General features: G+C 55.3%; 6 protein-coding genes across 6 annotated transcripts; 2 read left to right on the forward strand and 4 right to left on the reverse strand.

The window, feature by feature from the left end:
• Nucleotides 1–266: 266 nt before the first annotated feature.
• AAFC00_001344 (uncharacterized protein) lies at nt 267–2294 on the reverse strand (the record flags this gene model as incomplete). The annotated part of the gene is made up of 4 exons (XM_069340523.1): nt 267–1775; nt 1870–2113; nt 2168–2203; nt 2278–2294. 4 exons carry the CDS (start codon nt 2292–2294, stop codon nt 267–269), a joined length of 1806 nt encoding a protein of 601 aa, XP_069203991.1.
• A 1033-nt stretch (nt 2295–3327) lies between these two features.
• On the reverse strand, nt 3328–5452 carry AAFC00_001345 (uncharacterized protein; the record flags this gene model as incomplete). The annotated part of the gene is made up of 2 exons (XM_069340524.1): nt 3328–5007; nt 5069–5452. The coding sequence occupies 2 exons, from the start codon at nt 5450–5452 to the stop codon at nt 3328–3330; spliced, it is 2064 nt and encodes a 687-aa protein (XP_069203992.1).
• A 1147-nt stretch (nt 5453–6599) lies between these two features.
• AAFC00_001346 (uncharacterized protein) lies at nt 6600–7678 on the forward strand (the record flags this gene model as incomplete). Its single annotated transcript, XM_069340525.1, has 2 exons — nt 6600–7488; nt 7557–7678. The coding sequence occupies 2 exons, from the start codon at nt 6600–6602 to the stop codon at nt 7676–7678; spliced, it is 1011 nt and encodes a 336-aa protein (XP_069203993.1).
• Nucleotides 7679–8210: 532 nt separating this feature from the next.
• AAFC00_001347 (uncharacterized protein) lies at nt 8211–9866 on the reverse strand (the record flags this gene model as incomplete). Its single annotated transcript, XM_069340526.1, has 2 exons — nt 8211–8734; nt 8792–9866. The coding sequence occupies 2 exons, from the start codon at nt 9864–9866 to the stop codon at nt 8211–8213; spliced, it is 1599 nt and encodes a 532-aa protein (XP_069203994.1).
• A 690-nt stretch (nt 9867–10556) lies between these two features.
• AAFC00_001348 (uncharacterized protein) lies at nt 10557–14596 on the forward strand (the record flags this gene model as incomplete). The annotated part of the gene is made up of 3 exons (XM_069340527.1): nt 10557–14300; nt 14368–14451; nt 14573–14596. The coding sequence occupies 3 exons, from the start codon at nt 10557–10559 to the stop codon at nt 14594–14596; spliced, it is 3852 nt and encodes a 1283-aa protein (XP_069203995.1).
• A 630-nt stretch (nt 14597–15226) lies between these two features.
• Nucleotides 15227–18787, reverse strand: AAFC00_001349 (uncharacterized protein; the record flags this gene model as incomplete). The annotated part of the gene is made up of 4 exons (XM_069340529.1): nt 15227–15839; nt 15892–18269; nt 18343–18567; nt 18746–18787. The coding sequence occupies 4 exons, from the start codon at nt 18785–18787 to the stop codon at nt 15227–15229; spliced, it is 3258 nt and encodes a 1085-aa protein (XP_069203996.1).
• Between the last annotated feature and the right edge of the window lie 150 nt (nt 18788–18937).

An 18937-nucleotide genomic window follows, 5' to 3' on the forward strand; every position in this document is an offset into this window, starting at 1 on the left:
TATACAAGTCGCGGTATATTCCTTCTTCCTACCTTGACTAGAGTACTAGAGTGAGAATCCATCTTCAATAAACAACACATTATACGTGCATGTGTTGAGTTCGTTTCATACATTCAAAAACCATCATCTTTGCTTTTCTTTGCTTTTCTTTGCTTTTCTTTTCTTTTCTTAGAGGGGTGACGATAGATTTCCTGGTTTTCTAGTTTTACACACTCCTGCTGCTGCTGCTGCTTCTCGCTTATCGAAGAAGAGAAAGGAAACAAAAACTAAAAAGACTCGGTGGCTACGGATCCACCACGGCCTCCTCTGCCGACTCCTGCTCCACCGCGGGGCGCAAAACCACCACCGCCGCGTGCGCCATTGAAGCCGCCACCGCCTCTTGCGCCACCACGACCGCCGAATCCGCCCCTGCCGCCGCGACCTCCTCTGCCGCCACGGAATCCGCCGCGGAAGCCAGTGTCGACGCTGCCCTGGCCGAACGTCTCAAAGTTCTTCTTGCGCTCTTCGCTTCGGAACTCCATGCCTCCGACTCGCTTGCCGTCGTCTTGCGCCGCGCGGCGGTCCTTGAGTTCCGACGAGATGTTGTCGAAGAACGAGGTCGACTTGTTGTAAGTGGTCGTGCTCGGGATGACGACGTCGTCGTCGTCGTGGTCTGCTGCTGATGCGCCGTTGGCTTCGTGGCTCTCTGCTGCTGCGCCGTCTGCCGAGGGCTTGATGTCTGCGCTTGGTGGACCAAGAGGGTCGCCGGAGGCGATTGCTTCTTTGACCATGTCTTGCTTGTCGAACTTTGCGTTGCTTGCCTCAAAGTCGAAGTCGGCCGCGGGCACCTCGACGGGCTTGGACTGCTGCGTGCTGGGACGTCTGCCGCCACGACCCCCGCGGTGACCGGTAGGGAAACCTGCGTTGCTGGCGTGGCGTGGGTTCCTGTTGCGGTCGTCGGTGCGCATCTCACCAACCTTCTTGGTCAGGTTGTCCACCGCTCCGTCGCTAGGCTTAGCGCTCTGGACTGGGCCGAGTTTGGCCATGGCAGCTGCAACGGCCGCAGCCGCGGCTTGAGTGGCACTCTGTGCGGCAGATCCAGAATTGGCTGCCTGGGCTGTGTTGCCAGGCTTTGACTGCAACGGGACCGGCTGAGGCCCTGATCTGACATTGGGACTCTGTAGCGGGAGCGCAACGCGGTTGCTTCTGGGTCCCGAGGGTGCGGGTTTCTGCTGTTGCTGTTGCTGTTGCTGAGGCGGGGCGGTGGCAGCGGCCTGATCAGGCTTCGAATCGTTAGGCGGGGGTGGGCCGACTCCAGAAGGTAGCTCTGTTGGCGACGGCTTCGACTGCGGCGGAGTGGGCTGCTGACCGGCTTCTTGGGTAGCACCAGGGCGCTGCGCATTAGGACCGGGAGTAGTCTGTTGATTTTGCAAACCAGGTGGGCCGATGGTCGGGGGTGGGAAAGGTCCGGGTGGGCCTCCTTGAGGAAATCCCTGTCCAGGTGGGAACCAGCCCGGAGGCGGAGGACCGTATTGCATGCCATAGCCAGGAGGTGGTGCGCCAGGGCCACCGGGGAACCCATGTGGACCACCAGGAGGAGCGAAACTTGCATTTGGCTGAGGAGGAATGGGGTAGCCGTAGGGAGAGAAGGGTGGCGGCTGAGGACCCCGCCACTGCTGACCTGGGGGAGGTTGTTGCTGTTGCTGTTGCTGCTGCGGCTGCTGTTGGAAAGGAGGCTGCGAAGACTGAGGCGCAGCTCCTGGCGCTGGAGGTCCACCTGGGTGAGGTCTTGCGGCCTGCAAAAGTAGTGTATCAGCTTAGCTACAGGTGGGGCGGTGCGCAGGGAGAGCAGGGCTGACAGCGGAGATGCCACAAAGCAGGGATACATACACCGAGGATGGCAGGGTCATTGGGCATTTGCGGAGGCTGAGGGGGCTTGTTGTCCTTGGGAGTCTCGACAATAGTCAAGTCCTTGACGTCGCTGCCCCGAAAGACGATGTAGTCGTAGATTTGATCGTTCGGGCCAATCTCTTCATTGGGATTGCCGCGTCTGCCTTCCGTGCCGTAGGATCGAACATTCTCCAATGCAACCGTGGAGTTCTCCGAGTTGATTTCATGTAGAGTACCGACATATCTGACACGATTGGGTCAGTGGACGCGACGACGATGGGTCAAGTGTTGGGCTCACTTGATGTCGCTCTTTGAGATCAGCGATATGCGAGATCTGTAACAACGATGATTTGATTAGCTTGACGAGCTGACACGGAACGCGTTGACATAAATTGGCGAAAGACGTACCCGATGAACTCGGACATGTTGCGCAGAAAAGCTATGAAGAGGTAAGGAAAGGTAGAGCGATGCAATGCGCGACGACAAAGGTAAAGTAAATGAAGTTGTGCGATAGGTGAAGAGGTGGAAGAAGAGTAATGTGTGGAGGACGTGTGCCACTTTGATGTGCAGCAAACGTCGGCAACAATAAGAACAACGACTTGCGTCAAGCACCTGAAGTTACCCTGAGCCAGGTACAGAAAGTGACGATAATGAGGGGCAAACGACAGTGAATGCTTCGTACAGTGTACAGTAAAGGTGAAGTAAGGTAGGAGTGCAGAAACTACTCCGAAAGCTGAAGGTATTGACAGAGATCACTTACTGTGCAATTGACAAGCACTCACAGTACCACCTTTACCTTTACGACATCCAACCCTGCCACTCTCTGCTGTACAGTAGGTAACTCAGCACTCTAAGCTCCCGTACCAGTAGCTTCATCTGGGCCGCAAGTGGACTACAAGTATGGACTACCGAACTATACCCGTCAACGATAGCAACAGTCACAGAGTGGACGTCTTACCTCATATCGCCTTTCCCCACACCCCAAATCATGTCTGAAAGCTGTCTGGATATTTCCATGCCGTTTGGTAAACATTCGCCCGAGATCAAGTAGCAGACATATAAGGCTTGGGATTTGCACTTCATCCAGTCCTCGAATTACCTCCACTCATCCAGGCCCTGATTACCTTAGCTACTCGGTACAACAACCGTATACTCATTGTCACGCCTCACAAACGTCAAACATGAGTCAAGCGGTGGCGGTCGAAGAGCCCACCGCACTTTACCACCAACATTCCTGACGTTGTTCTTGAGGGATCATCCACCCCCAGTCAAGCTCCGAAGCGCAAGAAGCCCTGGAATAAGGATGTTGCTACGACGCGTTGCAAACCACGCTGCTGAATGCTGGACCCCAAGTCTGAATGTGAATTCCCAGTTCTATTCGAACTTGTTCTCGCGGCCTCTTGCGTTATGCAAGCTCTGAAACCTCGAGTAGATCTACATGGAACAACTACCTAAGACTCACAACACTGCCTCTAATACCCGATCCTGAAACCTGTTCAGCTGACCCTTCATCAATCTGAGCGCCATGTCCAGTGCCATGAACTTGGCATGCCAGTCAATCTCTTCCGGGGGCTGCCCAGCAACACTCGAGACTATTTCCACTGCGCGGTCTTCCGCCTGATCATCTGGCCCCGAGGCCTCAGGCTCGAGCTCTACGCCTACCACAGCAAAGCGTCCGCCCACTCCGCCGAAACCAAGGTTCCAGCTGACCTCGTACCTCTCTACGACATGTCCTGCACGCTGTTCGGGCTCAAGCGGTGTTCGTGATCCGTTTGGCCCTACTGCAAACCTGTGCACGACAATCTCTTTCTCTTGACAGGGACTGCCACCACTGAAGCCGAGTCGGGATGATATTCCAAGCCAGCTCGCTGCTGCTGTTCTGGCTGCCTCCTCCTTTTTGGTCCCGGAGTCCATCTGCGGAACTTCGAGCCGTGACAGCATAGCAGCAGCCAGCCGTGCCGCTTCGGGTCCTCGTAGTCTGTCACGCCTTCCAGAGAAGTTAGCTCGGAGAAGATCGGTGGCAAGAATCCGTTTCATCTCCGCGTATGCAGCTCCTGTCTCTGCTGGTCGAAGCTGGCGCTGGTCGTTACCTGGAGGCTGATGACCGTAGTCGTCGCCTCGCATTTGCTCTCCGCTGTACTCATGCCGCTCATTATAGCCTGGTGCGCGATCGCGCGCACTGCCGTTGGACTCACCATTGACGAGCACGGTTGGAGTGGCAAGACGAATTGGTCCGCCTGTGTGTGGCGGTACCTGTACCTGTAGCCGTTCGGGTCTCCCAATGGCATGCTGCTGGCCATCACCGTTGTGACCCATTGAAGGAGACACGTACGCACTGGGCATTTGCAGAGGACTCCTGTCGCCATGCGTAGAATTGGGCCCAGCACCGGGAGTAGCACGTTGGCTTGAAGGCGTCCTCTCTGAACTTGGATCTGCCGGGAAGGTCGTAAAAGGCCCTTCTTGAACATTTCGATTCACTGGCGGTCGACCTCTCAGCTTCGAACCGCTTGCAGCACTGATGCTTGGCCATGCTGAAGATACCGCAGGGCCATGCTTTCGCCGTGACCGAGCTTTGTTCGCCGATGCCGCATTGGCTGATGATGGTTCTTCAAAATTCGATAACGACCTCCTCGGTTCAATTGCAGACATCGGATGAGGCGTTATAGGCCCATCAGCGTTATGGAAACTCCATTTCGTGTCATGATTGGCACGAGGATACACAGCCGAATGTGGGGCTCCCTGCCTGGGTGGAAAATTGTCCGACGTGACGGCGGATGTAGGCTCCCACGGTTCCTGTTCATAAGCATCTGGCCGCGCCCGCAGTGGTATCCCGCTGGCAGGGTGAGCGGACTGCGGCTGTGCGTACAGAGTCTGGCCTTCGAAGGTGAAGGACGTGGTGAGCAAAGGTCGTTTTGGCTGTGCCGCCTCCTCCTCAGGAGACTCGTTTCGCTTTCTGCCTCGCTTTGGTCGAAACGAGGGATCGAGAGCTCGAATGGCAAGGTCTTCCTCCGCCGGCACTCCGTCCCTCCCCTGAGCCGGGTGCGGATCATGAGGAGGCGGCAAGTCCGAAAAATATGTATGTCTCTTGCCAAGCAGGTACTCGAAGAAAGCATCAACGTGCATTGCATGCATCCATCTCTGCGGGCAACAGTCAGAAAAAGATCATCGCCTTTCCCCCAGATTCGCTGTGGTTACCTACCTTCAGCCGGACAGAATATTGTTGGACCTTCTGAACACTACCGCCCTTCTCCGCGGACGGTGGTTCGACCCCGAGATCAAGAGCAAGCTGGGCCCAGGTCTTGATCTCCTTTGAATCGAATTTCTGAATAAGCTCCCAGAGGGTATATATATTGAAGTCCTTGCCATCGCTTCGTGGAGGACATTTGAAGATACGCTTCAGTTCAGAGGTGTCAACGTCGGATGGATAGTATGGATTGCAATAGAGGATGAACTGGACATATGCGTCGGCTATCGACTCGTTTGTCACATCCTTGGCAGGCAGACTCCTCTGGACACGTGCCGGACCTGACGCATCGTCTAGTTGTGGCATGACGGGATATCGTGGATCTGACGGACTGGCCATGATGACAGCAGTTGACCAAGATTGAGCGCGCGCAGTTTACTCGAGAACAGTAACTTTGTCTGGCGCGTATAAGAAAGGATGGCGTTGATAGATGATTTCTGGGAGCACGCAATTCTGCGTACTGCACGTAGACGAATAGAATTGTCTCCTTCCGACACTTTACCCACGAGTTCCAACACCGTCCAGCGATGAGGAATTGTCAGGCTAGCGGAGCTTGGGACGACGGTAGTCGACGCTTTGCTTCACCTGCACGCACAGCGAGGGTGTCCGTCGTGCTTCTCACCGGGAACGAGCGGCTGCGGCCAGCCTTGCTGTACACAAGCAACGAGCAGCGACGACGATGTGGGAGGACGGGGTGTGGGAGGACGGGGTGCAGATAGTTATGTTTCTTGTCGCCGTGGTAGATAGCTTTGTATATACACAATCACAACGACCAAATTCTTTTAGCCGACATTAAAACGTCACAGTACGAGGGTTTAAAGAAGAAAATAAGGACAATTAGGTAGCAAAAACTGTTCTACAGGATCCCCCGGCACCCCCGTTTACACTGGGGGCGAAAGCGAATACTGGCGGCTCGTCCCTCCCAGCCGGGTGCATCCTTTGGTCGGTAATGCCCGAGCTTCGAGAAGTGCCGGATAGCGTGCTGCGTTGTGCAGTCAGGTCTGGTATAGCGAAGCACGAGAACATTAGAGCTTCCCAGATACTTTTTGGAGCTTGTTTTGTATGGGGACCTAGGCTCGGTAAGGTACTGCAGGTACCTGTACGTGAGCTTCAGGAGAAGGAAGAGAGCGCAGCAGAACGACCACATGCAAGTCATCCCTATGTGGGGAACCTCGGCAGCTCGCCGTCACAGGCATATGCCTATAAAAGGCAATTACGTCCGGCTCTCCCTGAACTGAGCATTAACCTCGCCTATCGGTTTTGTGGTGTGTAAAGTGAGTACGATAAAATCTCCAAACAGTCCAGCGACTCAGCTCTGAAAATAAGTACAAATCGTCGAGCCTTCCCTTTTCTGCTGAATCTGTGGAAGTTCTTGTGTGGCTTGTTCGCTTTCCGTTTTCTGGATATATCTACTATATCTAATCTACTCTTCCTATCGCGAAACGAGAGCTCTCGCTTAGCTTGAGATATTTCTTTCCATTCCATCATGTCTGACACTACCACTGCTACCAAAGCAGCTCAGGAGGTGCGCGAGTCCACCAGCGTCGCTCCTTCGACCACTGCTGCCCAGCAGTCGGATAATGTAGCTCATGCGCTGTCCGGCGCAGGAGGTGGGCTTTTGTCCATGGCTCTGACCTACCCCCTCATCACACTTTCCACTCGTGCGCAGGTCGAGTCCAAGAAAGCAGACACCAACACTCTCGCTGCAGCTCGACGCATCGTCGCGCGCGAGGGCGTCAGCGGTCTCTATGCCGGTCTGGACTCTGCCCTGTTCGGCATCACCGTGACCAACTTTGTCTACTACTACTGGTACGAGTGGTCGCGCTCTTTCTTCCTCAAGGCCGCGCGTGTCGCACAGCGTCCTGGCGGCAAGCTCACGACTCTGGAGAGCATGGCCGCCGGAGCGCTGGCTGGTGTCGCGACCGTCCTCATCACCAACCCCATCTGGGTCGTCAACACGCGCATGACGGCCAGAAAGTCAGAGAGCGACGAGAGCGTGTTGCCCGGTGGCGGCTCAGAGAAGAAAGTCAAGGCCCCGAGCACGCTCGCCACGCTCCTGACGATTATCCGCCAAGAAGGCTTCAGCAGACTGTTCGCGGGCGTCTTGCCTGCACTGGTCTTGGTCATCAACCCCATCTTGCAGTACACCATCTTCGAGCAGCTCAAGAACGCAGTGGAGAAGCGCAGGAGAGTCACGCCGACGGACAGCTTCTACCTCGGTGCCATCGGAAAGCTGCTCGCCACTAGCATTACTTACCCGTACATCACTGTCAAGAGCAGAGCACACGTCGCCAGCGGCGAGGGGTCGAAGGAGGGCATGATGAGCAGTTTCTCGCGTATCTTGCGCGAGGAGGGCTGGGCTGGACTTTACGGAGGTGAGCTTTTTTCTTTTTTTTTCCCCCGGTTACTCTTGTCTACTTGAAACTAACATAAATGACAAAAGGCATCGGACCAAAAGTCACCCAGAGCGTCATCACGGCCGCATTCCTCTTTGCGTTCAAGGACGCTCTGTACGGCATGACCATCAAGGCCCGCAAGACGATTGCGGCGAAGAGGGCGTTGTAATGCTAACAATGACAATCACGCCCCTGGAGGCAGGCTCTCGAGAACGTGTTTTCAGAAAGCGAGTGGTTCTCCATCTCACGATCAAACCATGCCTTTCGGTCTTTTTTTTTCCATGACTCGGGAAAAGGGGGGTTGGGTCGGGACAAGGGGGATATCATGTACGAAATGCAAAACAACAATTCGAATGTACTGATATTGGTTTCATGCTTTGTTTATGCGAGTGGGAGGGGGTATCTATTCGAGTACAGTACGCAGCTTATATCAAATCCAATCAAAGATAATAGACGGAGGCCAGTAAGCATAACAACAACACAAACGCCCAGAGAAACAAAATCACCCCTGTCCGCGTTCAATGTCTTTCTGAAAACAAGCAAGCAAATTAGGCAACTGACGACAAGGAATATACTCGCGTGCAAGGAGGATGTCAACACCGATCTGTCCTGTTGGCTGCGTATCATTCGTGGATTTCTAGACTCTGGTTCTGTTTCTTCTCTTTCTTGCTTTCTTTTCTTGACCAAGGATATCGCGTGCTTCATCTCTGTCTCGCAGTGTTGGTGTCCTGAGATACATTCTCTGTAGCAGAAGACGAGGTCGTGGCGGTTTTATCCTCGGACTGATCCAGCAGGGGGATCTTGTCGACGCTCTGATTGCGAGCGTGATCCGCATGAGCGCCACCGGTCGTCGAGTCCTGTTTATCAGTCGACGAAACAGACGAAGACTCAAGCGTGGTAGGCCTTCCCGCCTCAGGGGTGTTCTGCCATTTCGACACCTCCTTCCTGAGCGCGTCGAGCTCCTTTTCCATGCGTTTGCCGAACACGTCAATGTAGAACGTGGCGCCATTGTAAGTGGCCCACGTGAAGACGGCCATGAGGAACGAGGCGCTGGCCCAGCGGTACCAGAACCAGATCGGGCAGGGCAGCATGGTCAGTAGCGCGTAGAGATACTGGATCACCATGAAGGCGGGCTCCTGTAGCGCGTTGGGTAGGGACAGCACGGCTCTGCCGAGGACAGTCTTCGAGTAGGATTTGCGGAGCCAGGTGAAGGAGGTGGGACGGCCTGGAGGGAGTTGGTCAGATTGAGAGTTTGTGATGAAGAGAAAAGGAAGATGCTTACCTGCTGCAATCTTCTCGCGACGTCTGACTGTGATCAGAAAGTGATAACCCAGCTGCCACACGGCATACGGTACCGTGGACCAGACGATCATGGACCCGAGCGAGTAATGCTCGGGAGAGCCTGGCGGCGAGTACTTGATACTGTAAATGGCAGGGAACTTTTGCTTTTGTAGCTCGGGGGAGATGAGATGCACAATGCAGTGCAAGGTGGCGCATGGCATGATGTGGATGAAAAGACTGGCGACCTTGTCCATGGAGTGGAAAACGAGGGAGTTTCTCCACATGGCAATGGCGATTGCATTGTTACCGAGGGCCAAGCAAAAGGTGCTGATGAACAGACGCTTGCTGCCCGGAAAGAACCAGACGGTCAGGACCATGAGCAGATTGACGAAATAGCACAGGTCGGCGAGGAAGTAGTGGTAGCCGATCTTGTGATATTTGTACCAGCGGATCGGCATGAAGTAGCACAGCTGTACCGTGTACCAGTAGTGGAAATACTGAGGATAAGCTCCGATGAAATAGCCAGACAGGAAGATGTTCAGGACACCGGCAATAAAAGACATCTTCTCCGTGGCAGTGACGGTTTTGGCGTCCTTCCATCTTTTATTTATGCGGTCCACATTGCCGCGCATGCGTCTCTTGTACTTGTCGAGCTGCTCCTCGGCGGTGGGAAGACGACGACGCCATTCCTCGACGACCTTTTCTTTTGCAGAGATGCCACTGGACTTGAGTTGCTGTTGGTGTTTGCGGACCTTTTCCGTCTGCAGAGAGAAGGCGTGCTGCAGACGTTCTAGACGCTGAGGTAGGGCAAGGTTTTCCAAGATGTCCAGCATGGTCAGACGATCGAGAGGAGGAAAAGACTCATCGTCGGCCTCGCTCATACTGTTGTGGGACACCGTCCTCGACAGCAGAGCATCGCCAGGGGTAGTGGGTGGTGAGGAAGACGAGGCATCTTCCGCGTTCAAGTAGTCCGTGTTGGAAGGGGGTGGAGTGTCGGATTCAGCGACGAGATTGAGGGAGCCCTCCGACTTGGACTTTGGGATGTCGACTCGTGGTGTTGTTTCTGACGCGGACATGGCGGCTCAGGCGGTGAGTGGAAGAAAGAGAAAGTGGGAGAACAGGAAGGTAGCGGAGTTTATGGCAGGAGCTCTCAGGCAACCATGAGTGCAGGTGTGATGTAGCTTAGCTTCTCGCAGCAAGCAAATTGGTGTTGAGTGTAGACGTGTTGGTTAAGCAGTGTCCAGAGTTCTAGTTTTGTTCTCGATGGAAGCGCTGCTCAAAGAATAATGCAAGTATATTTAATATAAAGACAATACCAGAAGAATATAGCACAAATGCCTGCATCCTACAAGTAATTATGGGCTTCGGTGGTCAGGTCCTGCTGCCCCGTGCCCCTGGCATTTGACGTCATTGGTCTGGCACATGCAGATGCACGGTTGCATAAAGGACCTAGGACCCTAAGGTACTGTATCTGTGCAAGTTGCACAAGTCCGTGTTGTGAAAGACCAGAAGACCAGAGGACCAGAAGAGCAGGAGCAGAGCCGAGACGCGACCCGCCCGCGTTCCTGCCGCGTCGATGATCGCGTCCTCCACAAAGCCATCCTCGAATAATACTTGTACAGCACAGTTGTCGCTGTCCAATTCTATATTCTATATTCTATAGCCCGTAACCAAGTGGCTGCGCGGTCTCGTCCTTGTCCATCATAAAGGCTTACTGAGTGTCGCCGCCCGCACTGCGACAAGCTCAGGCCAGGCATACCGTCGTCATGGGCAAATTGATCCGCCTCGAGTTGTTCAACTTCAAATCATACAAGGGCCACCATGTGCTTCTCTTCAACGACTCCTACTTCACATCCATCATCGGCCCCAATGGCTCCGGCAAGTCCAATTCCATGGACGCAATCTCCTTTGTCCTCGGCATCAAGTCTTCGCATCTGCGCTCATCACATCTTCGCGACCTGGTCTACAGAGGCCGCGTGCTGAAGCACTCGCGCATCGCCGCTGACGGCACCGCCACCGAGACAAATGGTCATGCTGCCGGATCCACAGACCCTGCCACTCGAGCAGGCGCAGAGGGAGAGCAGGCAGAAGAGGAGGAGGAACAGCAGCAGCCAGAGGAGGAGGAAGACACACAGGAGAGCAGCGAGCAGCAAGACCCGTCCACTGCTTGGGTCATGGCAGTCTACGAGGACGATGCTGGAGACGAGCAGGCCTGGAAGCGCTCCATCAGCAACGCCGGTCAGTCGGAATATCGGATCAACAACCGCGTCGTGACCGCCAGACAATACAACGACGCTCTCGAGGCCGAGAATATCCTCATCAAGGCCAGAAACTTCCTTGTCTTCCAGGGTGATGTTGAAGCCATCGCCTCCCAGAGCTCAAAGGATCTCACCAGGCTCATCGAGCAGATCAGTGGGAGTTTGGAACACAAGTCCGACTACGACCGTCTGAAGCTTCAAGCCGAAAAGGCCGCCGAAGACCAGGCCTTCAAGCTCGCCCAGCGCAGAGGCATCAACTCCGAACTCAAGCAATACCTCGAACAGAAGCGGGAAGCCGACAACTATGCCCACAAGGCCGAGGAGCGCGATCACGCCATCGTGAATCACGTTCTCTGGAAGTTGTTCCATCTCCAGTCGCTCATCGACCAGTCCGAGGTCGACATTGCAAAGCATCAGGAAGAGCTGAAAGAGCACAGGCGCAACGTTGGCGCCTACGAAGCAAGGCTCGCCGACGCTCAGAAGGACCAGGCCAAAGTCGCCCGCGATGTCAGCAGACTTGAGAGACATATCAAGAACAAGCAGAAAGACGTCGAGGACAAGGAGAACGAGCTTCTCCCCGTGAACGAAAAGATTTCCCTCTCCAACAAGAAGCTCGAGGCACTGCGTAAGCGCGCTGCTGATGTCAATGCCGAACGTGACGCTCAGGCGAAGACTGTCACTCAACTAAGAAAGGACTTGTCTGTTGTGCAGAGAGCCCAGACCAGATGGGAGGCAGAATGGAGTGCCACCCAGCAACAGGCCGGTCGCGAACTCACCCCTGCGGACCTGGATGAGTACAACCGTCTGCGTGGCGACATCAACAAGCGCACAGCCGCTGATCAGATCAAGCTCGACAATCTCACTCGTCAAGTCAAGACCGATGAAGAGACCGTGGGCAGTCTCAAGAGCAAGCTCGACGCCACTGAGGATCACGTCTCCAAACTGGAGAGTGATCTGTCTGATCTGCGATCTCGTCGCGATCAGCTTGGCTCGAGCATCAAATCGCTTGTCAAAGAAATCGACACGAAGAAAAAGGACTTCAACACCATGACCTCGGAGAGACTGCGTGCCGCGCAGACTCACACTGAACTCGAAGAGAAGCTGACCGAAGTATTACATAAATTGAACGATGCTTCAGTTTCCCAGCGAGAGTCGGAGAAGGAAGCTCGTGCTCGTGAGACCATCGCTGCCATGAAGAGGATCTTTCCCGGAGTGCGAGGCCAATTATGGACTCTTTGCAAGCCGAAGCAGAAAAAGTACAACGTGGCTGTCAGCACTGTTCTGGGCCGTCATCATGACTCTGTCGTTGTCGACACGGAGAAGACTGCAAAAGACTGCATCCAGTATCTTCGAGACCAGCGCGCAGGCCAGGCTACCTTCATTCCTCTCGACACCATCATGCACAAGCCACCAAATGCTAACCTCAAGGGTATGCATAGAGGTATGCGCTTGGCTTTGGACACGATAGACTATGAGAACGCCGTGGAGCGCGCTGTGTCCTATGCTTGCGGCAATAGCATTGTCTGCGACGACCTCGCCATTGCCCGCTATTTGTGTTATGAGAGAAACGTGGAAGCCAAGGCTGTCACCCTTGATGGTACAGTCATTCACAAAGGCGGTTTGATGACTGGCGGTCAAGGCTCGAATGACCAGCGCAACGCACGCAAGTGGGAAGGCACCGAGGTTGAAAATCTGCGACGCCTGAAAGACAAGTTCCTGGCTGATATTGCGGCACTGCCCAAGGGCCATAGAAGACAGGCCGAGGAGGAAACTCTGCAAGGCGAACTTGTCGGTCTGGAGTCACGCCGAGCATTCGCTGAAGACGAACTTCGCGCCATCAATGCCAACTTCGAGAGCAGAGGCAGAGAGCTCAATCACGCTCGCAACCAACTTGCCGAGCTGGAACCCAAGTACGAAGAACAGTCCCAGGGATTGACGACACTCCGGGCACAACTGCAGCAATACTCAACTGCTGTGGAAGGTGTTGAAGACCAGATCTTCGCTGGGTTTTGTCGACGACTTGGCTATTCGACTATCAGAGCATATGAAGCCCAGCAAGGAACGCTTCAGCAGGAAGCTGCCCAGAAGAAACTCGAGTTTACGACGCAGCGCAGCAGACTGGACAATCAGCTTGCCTTTGAGACTCAGCGTTTGCAGACAACCGAAGACCGTATCGCCAGACTCCAGAATGACGCAAGAGAAATCGAGCAGACCATTGCAAGCCTCCAAGAAGCAAAAGAGGCTCTGAACGAGCAGCTCGATCAGCTGAATGCAGAGGCTGAGCAGCTGAACGAACAGCTCACCGCGCAGAAAGTACGCTACGAAGAGAAGTCGGACAAGGTCAATGAGCAACGGCGTGAGGTCGCGAAGCGGTCAAAAGCATTCGAGGGCACCAACAAAGCAATCGCCGCACTGCAAGAAGAGGTGCAAAGAGCAAGCTCAGACCGCTATTCGCTACTTCGAAAATGCAGAATCGAAGAGATTAGCATCCCGCTGGCAGGAAACAGCAGAAAGCTGGAATCGCTACCTCTCGATGGTGGTCTGCCGACCGAAGACGCCGATGCCATGGACATCGACGAAGAGCAAGAATCTCCTCGAGCGACCGAGGTGGCAGATTATGGAATCAAGGTCAACTTCTCAGGTCTTGATGACGATCTCAAAGCAGACTCCGAGCAAACGGAAGCAGCGCTGCAAGAAGAGATTTCGAGTCTCCAATCCGAGCTCGAGAAGATGGCACCCAACCTCCGTGCCGTCGAGCGCGTAGACAGCGTAGAGGCACGTCTAAAGTCAACCGACGACGAATTCGAGGTCAGCCGCAAGGCCGCCAAACAAGCCAAAGACGAATTCGACGAAGTCCGAGAGAAGCGTCACGAGGTATTCACCAAAGCCTACGACCACATCGCCGGGCAAATCGACCAAGTGTACAAAGAGCTCACGCGAACGGCCAACTTGCCGTTAGGAGGACAAGCCTATCTCGACCTCGAAGACACCGACGAGCCCTACCTCAGCGGCATCAAATACCACGCCATGCCACCGCTCAAGCGCTTCAGAGACATGGAGCACCTGTCCGGCGGCGAGAAGACCATGGCCGCCCTCGCCTTGCTTTTCGCCATTCACACATATGCGCCGTCGCCGTTTTTTGTCCTCGACGAAGTCGACGCCGCTCTGGACAATGCCAACACTACACGACTGGCCAACTATGTCAAGGAACACGCTGGTCCGGGCATGCAGTTCGTCGTCATTTCTCTAAAGGTATTTGTGTTCTCGCACTATCTGCTTCCGCGAGTGCCATCAGAGCTCTTACTAACAAAACAAACAGACCGGCCTCTTCCAGAACAGCGAGACTCTCGTCGGCGTCATGAGAGATCAAACGGTGAACAGCAGTCGAACACTGACCATGGACGTGAGTTTCTTTTTTCCGATTTTCTCTTCTCTTCTCTTCTATGCCTCCCCTGTTCCCACTCGCCCCCTATCTATCTCCACGAACCGAACCGAATACTGACGTCTGGCCCTCACGCCTATAGCTCCGCAAATATCAGGCTGCGTAGGAAAGGTTTGTTTAGTTCTTACACAACATCAAACGACATATACACTTCTCAAACGCAGACCCTTATCCAGAAATGTGACCATGTGTATGATGGGACTGTTGTCATTCATGAACCAACCAGACGAAAGTGTGAAGAAGAGCTACAGTAAGAGAATGCCCGCCCACAGGTCTGTCTGTCTGTCTGTCTGTCTGTCTGGGGGGTGACCGTCCTTTTGCCAGCCAAGGAACAGGTAAGAAAAGCCAATAGATATGGAATGATGAAGAGTCATGACAAACTTTCACATATACAACAAACAAGCAATAAACAGGGCGAAATTGACTAGTCAAACAAAATCCACTATCGTTTTTCCGATTCAGCGTCATGTTCTCTTTTCGTCTTTCTCACTACTACTCGCTTTTTCTACTACCTCTTATCAAGACAGTAAAACAAAAAGAGAAACCCGACAACAACGCTTCCTCGAATACTTCCAACGTCTCTCTCTCTCTCTCTCTCTCTCTCTCTCATGCTCTCCTCGTCTCTCCTTTTCTGGTTTTCCTCTCCCCGGGGAAAGTAAGATTCACAACTGAGAAAAAAGAAATCTCCCGACGGGGAAGACGGCCATCATGTCATGTAACGCATAAAAGAAACGTCTTACTCCTTCCTCGTGCCGAAGCCGCCACGTCTGTAGGCGCCGCCGGCGGAAGATCCACCGCGGCTGGGGCCGTCACTGCCGCCGCGAGCGACAGGAGGGCGGTAGGCGCCTTCGTTGGCGGGAGACTGGCGTCTCTCGTCGTCGCCACCGCGTGGGCGACTGGGTTGCCATCTGCCAGCCGATGAGGCAGGGGCAGCGGCGGGAGGGGCTGCCTCGCCGCTGGGGCTGCGGGGAGCGTCGCCTCCACGGAGGTGAGGAGGGACGTAGCCGGATCGCCTGGGCGCGGCGGCGGCGGTGTCGGGAGTGGACTCACGTCGCTCGGGGGCAGCGGCGGCGGGAGTGGCTGCCGCGGGGGCAGGAGGGGAAGGAGCGGCCTCTGATGCACCGTTGGCGCCTGAGGCTTGTTCGTTCTCCTTTGCAGCCATACGCTCGCGCCATGTGGGCTTGCCGCCGGCGAGTGCAAGACGCGGGGGTCCGCGAGAGGGCTCAGTGGGCTCGGCAGGTCTCTCTGAGCGGATTGGCATAGAGGCGGGACCGGCCTTGCGCTCTGCGCGACGGCGTTCGGCTTCCTCTTCGCGCTCGCGTTGCTTTTGTGCTTGGGCGGCTGCCTCTCTGTGGCTTGTGGTTAGTCACGTCTTTTGCACAATCGGATAACAAAACATACTCTCTTTGCTTCATCCTCTCCGCCTTCTCCTTCTCCATTCTCTCCCTCTTCTCCGACTCGACTCTCTCCTTCTCCTCTGCCTCTCTTGCCTCTCTCTCTTCTTCCTCGCGGGCTCTGCGCTCGGCCTCCTCGGCCTCCTTTCTCTCCTTGATGATTTTCTCCTTGACCTCGCGGCGGCGCTGGTCCATCTTGGCGTTGAGCTCGCGCTCGGCAGTCTTCCTGCGCTTCTCGAACTCGGCGTGACGCTGTTCGGTGACAGTGCGCTTGAACTTCTCGTACGAAGGCACGAGGCGGCTGAGACGGTGCTTGAGGGCAACGTCCTCCTTGTGCTTGGCCTCGGCCTCGGCCAAGGTGGCAGACTTGGCCTTGTCGTAGGCAGCCAAGTCACGTTCGCGCTGAGCAGCATAGTCGGCGGGCAGGTGCTTGATCTCCTCCTTTCTGTATGCACGCTCGAGGTGATCGATTCTCTTGGCGGTGATTCTGAGCTTGTCGCCAATCTCGTTCTTCTCCTTCTCAAGAGCTTGCAACTTGATCATACGAATACGGCCAGTGTCGAGCTCGTTGATGTCCAAGCTGTCGATGTCGACACCCTTGACACCCTGCTTGAGCTCCTTGAGCTGCTTCTCGATCTCCTCACGCTGCACACGCTGCTGCTCGGACTTCAGGCGGCGCTGCTCGCGATCGCGCTGCTCCTCAGCGAGACGCTGCACCTCGGCCTCCTGCAGCTTCTGTTGACGGAGACGCTTCTGAGTAGCCTCCTCCCGCTCCTTGGCAGCAATGGCGTTGGCGACAGTCTCCTTCTTCTTCTGGATGACGTCGCGGCGGGCAATGGTGTCCAAGTGCTCCTGTTGAGCGCCGGCCTCAGCACGCTTGAGGGCGGCGAGCTTGGCCTTCTGGCGATCCTCGTTGAAGGTAGGATCAACATACTGGCAGGTGATGTACAATGCCTTGGCAAGACGGGTGAGTTGAGAGCGGACGATCTCAGCAGGAGTGCTCTGGAGGCGTTGGACGGAGCTGGCCTCGGTGCTTGCTGATGCTGCGCCAGCGCCAGGGTGAAGTGCACGAGCAGAAGAGAAGACGTCAGTATCGAAGGTCAAGACACCAGTGGCGTGGTCGATGCGGATGGAGAGGTCGCCCTTCTTGCAGCCGTTCATGATGAACTTCTCAACCATGCTGGAAGACATCTGGAAGGGGTCGGGGAACTGAGCCAATTCGAGGACGAAGCCCAGCTCGACGGTCTCGTAGACCTGGGACAGCTGCTGGAAGAGGCGGGTGAGAATGACCTGCTGGAGAGGCAGGACGTACTTCTTCATCTCCTCGTCTGCGCCGATCTTGGTGAGGATAGGGGAGATCTTCTTGCAGATGGACAAGGGGTGGAAGTCCACCTCGAGGATGTTGTAGAGCTCACGGATCTCGGGTCTGGCACGGCTCAGGAGGCCCTTGCTCAGGGCATCCTTGAAGAGGATGGCACGGGTAGGGGCGGTGGACATGCCGAGGAGGTTGGTCAGGCGGGTGTTCTTGTTCTTGCGTGCCTCATCGACATCGACAAGAGCACCGCGGGAGCGGGAGGTGCTGATGACGGGGATGGACAGAGCAGAGAGAAGGACGAAAGAGGCAGCCTTGGTGAGATCGGCCTCACCAATGTTGGTAGGGTTGTCCTTCTTCTGGCCCTGAGAGGAAGCCACGATGGCGGCAGACTGACGGAGGAGGTTGTAGTATCTGCTCCATGCAGCGGCGTGGAAGAGGTAGTTCTCGCTGACAAGGAAGATGCGGGCCAGCTTCTCGAAGTAGTTGGCCATCATGACGTTCTTTGCAGGACGCTTGCTGAGACTGAGGAGAGTGTGCGTGTCCTCGACACTCTTGAAGGCCTCCTGCCACAGCTCGAGCTCAACAGCAACGTTGAGCTGCTGGAAGCGAGTGTCCAAATGTCTCTGGAGAGTGTCCGGGTCGCTCAGGTTGATGGCGTGCATCTGAGACTGGTACTTGGCGGCATTCTGGAGATGGTTGCGGAGCAGCTCGCAGAGTCTGCGGAACTCGGTCTTTCTGGCGTAGCGGAGACAGAACTGGAAGGCCTGGTGGGTGGTGGTCTGGTACATGACCTCGAGTCTCGCGTTGTTCTTGAAGATGTCGAGGACGGTACGGTACGTCTCCCAGAGGAACTTGAGCCAGGGGGTCACGATGACGCGGTCAGTGCGGTCGCGAGACTGTTCGCCGGAGACGGTGGAGAGGAGGATGGACTCCGGGGTCTCGGTGGCCTCGAGATCACCGACATTGGCGAGATCGTTGGTGGTCTCTGTTGCCGAGGAGAGCTCGTCAGCCTTGGCCTGGGCCTCTGCGACCTTTTGCTCGGCCAGCTCGATGAATCGTCGGAAGACAAGCTATGTTGCCATGTCAGTTCTTGTTGCTAGTGTCGCTCGCAGCCTGTTGCAAGTCGTCCAGACGATAACTCACCTCGATCGTGGCAACGTTTGTGTTCTGCGAAGTGTTCTTGTAGTTGTAGAGACCGTCCTTGGCGGCCTTGCCCTTTCTCAAATCGACGCAGAGCTCGATGAAGAGGAGCATGACAGGCTCGAGCGAGGCGATGGTGCTGTTGCGCGTGCGCTTTGAGGTGACATGTTCGTGCAGGATGGACAGAGCAGCCTGCTGCTGTCCGACGCCGATGAGCTCTTGCGCTCTCTGTAGCAAAACGCCAAAGTCAGTCCTTGGCTCTTTGTATCCTGCATCTCCTCGTCTGATTCTCCTGTTTCAAGCATCAAGAAATGCGCCATTCGTGGTCGGAAGACGGCAGAGGTCGAGATCGAGATCGAGATCAGGCGAGGTTTCTGGGTGCGGCGGCGGTGGACAAAAAACTTGCCTTGAGCACATTCTCGGGTTTGGTGTGCGGTGGAGGCGGCATGATGGGCCTGTTCCTCTTGAGATAGGTTGGATGATATTAAAGCGACTCCGAGGGCTTGTCGATGATGGAGCGCCTGGAGATGTAATGTCGCGTGGGAAAAGAGCAAAGAACGGGCGTCGTTCGTCCTGTGTGAAAGCCTCCTTCCAAATC

This window comes from Neodothiora populina, assembly GCF_041146345.1.
Source record: "Neodothiora populina strain CPC 39397 chromosome Unknown canker_contig_12, whole genome shotgun sequence".
In the NCBI taxonomy this organism is placed as follows: domain Eukaryota; kingdom Fungi; phylum Ascomycota; class Dothideomycetes; order Dothideales; family Dothioraceae; genus Neodothiora; species Neodothiora populina.